General features: G+C 40.9%; 1 protein-coding gene across 4 annotated transcripts in view; it reads right to left on the bottom strand.

Moving 5' to 3' along the window:
• Positions 1-1,315: 1,315 nt before the first annotated feature.
• The window catches only part of colq (collagen-like tail subunit (single strand of homotrimer) of asymmetric acetylcholinesterase), an 11,316-nt gene continuing 7,680 nt past the window's right edge, over positions 1,316-4,951 (bottom strand). Inside the window, exons 14-17 of one of the 4 annotated variants that reach the window (XM_020612725.1) lie at positions 3,629-3,748; positions 3,388-3,549; positions 3,205-3,307; positions 1,316-3,106 (exon numbers count right to left, since the gene is read on the bottom strand). In XM_020612725.1, the coding sequence (XP_020468381.1) occupies positions 2,886-3,106; positions 3,205-3,307; positions 3,388-3,549; positions 3,629-3,748 (606 nt within the window). In that variant the 3' untranslated portion in view covers positions 1,316-2,885. The remainder of the gene's footprint in view (positions 3,107-3,204; positions 3,308-3,387; positions 3,550-3,628; positions 3,749-4,951) is intronic. The other 3 variants (XM_020612726.1, XM_020612727.1, XM_020612729.1) reach the window with 3 other exon arrangements.

Raw genomic sequence — 4,951 nt, 5'->3', positions numbered from 1 at the left:
CATACTATTTTAAACTTTATTCTAACTTTTATTTTGCGTTTTCAGGATTGCATACAGTGAACAATCTTGTACAGTACGTCATTTGCAGTGGATGTACAGATGTTGACTAGGCCAATTTCCTTTTGCAGATAAGTTATGATCTTAATCCTGAGAATATGCTACTGTAATATAAACCTTTTGATTTTTTTTCTATGAATGTATACAAGATGCTATTTGATTTTTACTTAATAAATCATTACGTTGTCTTAGTGTGTGTCCAGTCCTTCTGTCGTATGATATGGTATCTTGTGTAAGATAAAGGGTCAGAGGTAGAATAACTATGTATGTCTGCACAGATGTTTGTACAACAGCAACAAAGCCCTAATATCATCCTTGCATACCTTGCTGTGTTTTGCATGTGCAGCAGTAGCGCGTCTGCTGCATGCCAGTAATTCCTACCTTTGGCTCTAGGATTTTGACTTGGCCTAGGCTGACAGCTGCGTCCCCGTCTGCTTCATGTCCCTGTGGCCTCCCCTTGCATTGTACCACTGCTGTAATGCTACACCAGCCAGCCTGCACTAAAATAACACCTTTTGTTGGAAAAGGTTTATGATTTCACATCAGCTTAATGTCAGAACAGTTGGAGGTTCAAACTCCACAACCAGTTGACTTGAGGAATTCTTCACAGCCGATCTTTTCATTATAGAGTCAGTAAAATCAGGTTGCCTGCTCCATCCCCAGTGACATTTTGTGCTGTTCTGAGACATCTCTGTGGTTCAAATCTGATTGACCTGGTCAGGGGAATCCACATGACAGGATAAATATACCAAGGTAAGCTTTTATGTAGACATCTCAGCAGACAAATGGTCCTGATGAGATTTAGAAAAGAATTACAGCATGCTAATTGAGTTATGTGGTCGCATCCAGCCTCAAACAGCTCAGCTGCAAGGCTGGCTGGCTGGCTGGCTGCCATTCCCCAACCCGTATCACCGTGCCTCATCTCCAGGCACAGACTCAGCTCTGAGGGGCTTCATCAAAACTAAAAACCTATTGCCATAACTGAGTAAACATCAAGATTTCACTGTGCTCTGACGATTTTGTCTGACACACTACTTTTCACAGAGATACTGACAGCATCTCTTTTCTCACTTGGTTTTCCACTTCTCAGTCTACTCAGCTCTGAAAGCACCGATAGCATCTCAGTTACTGTCTAGATCCTGCTCAAAGCAGACAGGGAGCAAAGCCGCTGGCAAACCTCAGAGTTTAAAGCTGCACGAAAGACAGTGATTTAAAATGTCATTTTATTTTCTAATATTTAGAAATTTTTTCCACAACTACTATATAAATCATATCAGAATGAAACAAAATGAACTTTCACTATTGCAATCAATACATTTCAAAATGCCTTAACAGTACGTTACCACATGCATGTCTTTGTTTCAGCATTGTTGTGCATACACAGTACAGGATACAGCACAGGCCACAGTCAATGTTTTTCAGCTTTGTGCACGGCCCAATTCATCACTATCGGGTGTGTCATACACATTGTACTCACTGTCGCTACACTTGCCTTTTGTTAAGACACCTGCTATGCTGATGAATGTCATAATTTACAGAATGATGTTTGACACAATGGAAGTGTTTAACACTCATTAGCACAGTATCACAAGCATGCAGACAACTATACAACAGTTTATCTTGCGATTGCTTTTACAGAAGAATCGCTTTGTAACACCTGACTACATCTAAGTATGGCTGAGAAAAGGTCTCCCTTGGCACTGCGACTTGTACAGTAGCTTATGGAACATGTCAGCTTATATCGACAGTTTCCTCGCTGGTGCCCAACGCACAGCGGACTACATCTACACTAAGTTTACTGCTGAGTTTCTCTGTTGCTGTATATAGTGTAAGACAAAGACTGAATAGAGAGGTATTAGAGTAAATACAGTAATGATCATAGAACAGACTGGAATTGAAATTCCTCCCCCTTTAGCAGCTACAGACTATCCCAGCCTTTTCTGTGCAGTGAGAAAATTAAGAACATAACAGTTTCAAGCCTTCACAAACAGTAGATTTAGTTTCTCATCGAAGCACAGGGAAGCAACTGGATCAAACCTACCGGAGTGCACGTTTTACCTGTGTGCCTCAGTGTACAGTCACTGTCATTTAGAGATTAGTGGAGGACGCCTGTTCCAGCAGTGTGGAGCTACATTACCTGTTGGTTCCTGAGAAGTTTTTGAATTTCTGAAACCTTGTCCAGACTCTGGATGTCCCTGTCAAGTAGGCAGTACCACCACAAGCTAATAAAGTGAAGTCAGCCTTTGAAGAGTCCCAGGAGCTGGGAGACTTCAAGTGTGGCCTCCTGGTATAACAGTCTCACTGAAATATTACAAGTGCATAATTCAGGCACCATATCCACTTGTAGCGCCATCCCTAACCTACACGTTGACCTTAATGCTTGTCTGGTTTTATCAATACAAATGAAACTGATGTGATAGTGAAAGTATACAGTACGAATCTTGTTGTGGCAATAATACAAAGGCTACATGACTGAGTAACAGCTGGGATTAGTAATCAAAGCCTCATGCAAATGTTGTGCACTGTCACTTATGCTGCAGAAGAGTACCCGGGGCTGCGGATCTGGTTGTCCTACTGGCTCTCTTAACAGTTTCTGGGTAAATTGGGTAATTAATACAGCCCAGGCCCAGCTCCTCTGCAGCATCTCTTACTGGCACTTAAGTCTTTGCATGGCTGTCACGCAGCTGTTCCAGTCCAGTCGGGCGTGGTGATGAGGCCAATCCTAAGTCGTCCTGTGCATTTCATATGTGTAGGTGAAGGTTTCCATTGACTGACTCTTAGGAGCTACGTGGCATTTCAGCAGCAGTACAGACGAATTATATGTTCTTTTAAATCATCGCCTTCCTCTTCCTCCAGAGTCTCTTGCTTGGAGCTTTTTTTTTTTTTTTTTTTTTTTTTTTTTTTTTTTCTTTGCATATTCCTGGTATCTGCGAAGCAAACAACGCACAGAAGATCCTGCTGCATTGCCCAGCTTCCTTCTCATGTGAAGTACTTGCAGTTTGTGGAGTCAATAACACAGTATGGTGTGCACTTAAGGTGGCCATATGACCTGCAAATAAGTTAAATGCCTGTAAGACTATTTTAACCCAACATTTTTTAATCAAGCAAAAAGTTTTTCCATCTACTGGAAATGTATACTGTGCTTACCCTGGAAGATATGAATTACATGTCTGGTATCCAAAGTCTTTTCCATCACACTCCTCCACTCCCTCATAGCGGTATCCATCTCCACAGTAGGCATGTTTACACTCTGTAATACAGGCATATATCAGGAGTCATGTTTTATGTGCACAGTGAAGGACAACTTATGAACTATTAATGACTACCTACTGTAACACGGACAGGTGACTTACTGACGCATGCGTCAGTGACGACTCCGTTCCCGTCATCACACTCCTCCCCACGGGAAATCTGCCATATCCCATCACCACAGTAGCCATCATCAGGTGCATTTTCCATGGACTGGAATGGACTCATCTGGAATGGAAAAGTCTTTTACAGAGTTAAAAAAAAAAAAAAACTCAGTGTAAAATTAAGAAAAAAGGATTCAATTCTGCTGCATGCAGAATACCTGGATGGGCAGCCAACCATCAGTGTCTTTGAAATAAAGAGATCTCTGGTCTTTGCGGAATGCGAGAGCGTTATCTGTGCGAAGGCGCTCCAGCTCTTCATCACTGTTCACAATGAATATCTGAATGAAAGGCAAAGTGAAGACATCCACTGACACACTTTCAGTATTTAGTGATTTTGAATCATAAGGTCACATTGGAGGTTTTGACTATCAAAATTTAATATGCCAACATGTGTCTCAAAGCAATATCCATCTGTCCACTAAGCGCACGTTGATCTTTTAATATTTATTTTCAAATAATTTATGCAAAGTTTATTCAACCCCAATAGCCTGAGGGTTTCTAAAACAGCATCTAGCATAATATCAGATATTTTAAAGATGTGCACTTTAGAGGTGTCACAGTACACCAGTATTAACCATAACTGTGATATTTTTACAAATTAAATACTGACATCATAATAATACACATATGATAATATCGCAAATAATCTAGAGCCAGAATCAGTCTGGTTGATGCTTTAACTAAGTAGGTGGCGGCATTGCACCTTAAAGTTGGTTGCCACCCAACAAGGAAAAGAGAAGAAGACGACCATCACACAGTAACTACTAAACTAGTGTTTCAGTATATTTTTAATAAGTCTCTCCAGACACAATATGTACCTAGGCTCTGGAAGGATGCTGTTGTTGTCCCTGTTCCTAAATCCAGCTGTCCTGCAACTCAGAATGATTTTAGACCAGTCGCTCTGACTTCAGTTTTAATGAAGATTTTTGAGAGGCTGGTCAGATCGGAGGTCCTGAGGCAGACTGAACATGCACTGGATCCTTTGCAGTTTGCATATAGGCCTCACAGAGGAGTGGAGGATGCCACAATTACTCTGCTCAATATGCTTTTTAGACATCTGGATCAAAGTGGGACACACGCCAGACTTTTACAGGTGGATTTTTCTTCTGCTTTTAATACAATACAGCCTCACATTTTAATTGAAAGGCTTCTACAACAATTTGATTTGAGTAATAATCTGGTAGGTTGGATTTTGGATTTTTTAATCAACAGGACACAGAGAGTAAGGGTCAATGGCATATTATCTGACCAGAGGGGTTCTTCCACTGGTTCTCCTCAAGGGTGTGTGTTGTCACCTGTACTTTTTATTCTCTACACAAATATGTGTCAGAGTAGATGTGACAATAGAACTATTATAAAGTATGCCGATGACTCAGTTATTGTTAGTCTCCTCAGTGATGGTGAAAGTAGCCATGGTTCAGTCATTGAGGATTTTGTCCATTGGTGTGAGGAATCCTATCTGCAACTAAATACAACAAAAA

This window comes from Monopterus albus, unplaced genomic scaffold (assembly GCF_001952655.1).
Source record: "Monopterus albus unplaced genomic scaffold, M_albus_1.0 scaffold127.1, whole genome shotgun sequence".
NCBI classification, from domain to species: Eukaryota; Metazoa; Chordata; class Actinopteri; order Synbranchiformes; family Synbranchidae; genus Monopterus; species Monopterus albus.
This window is presented reverse-complemented; position numbering and strand designations above follow the sequence as displayed.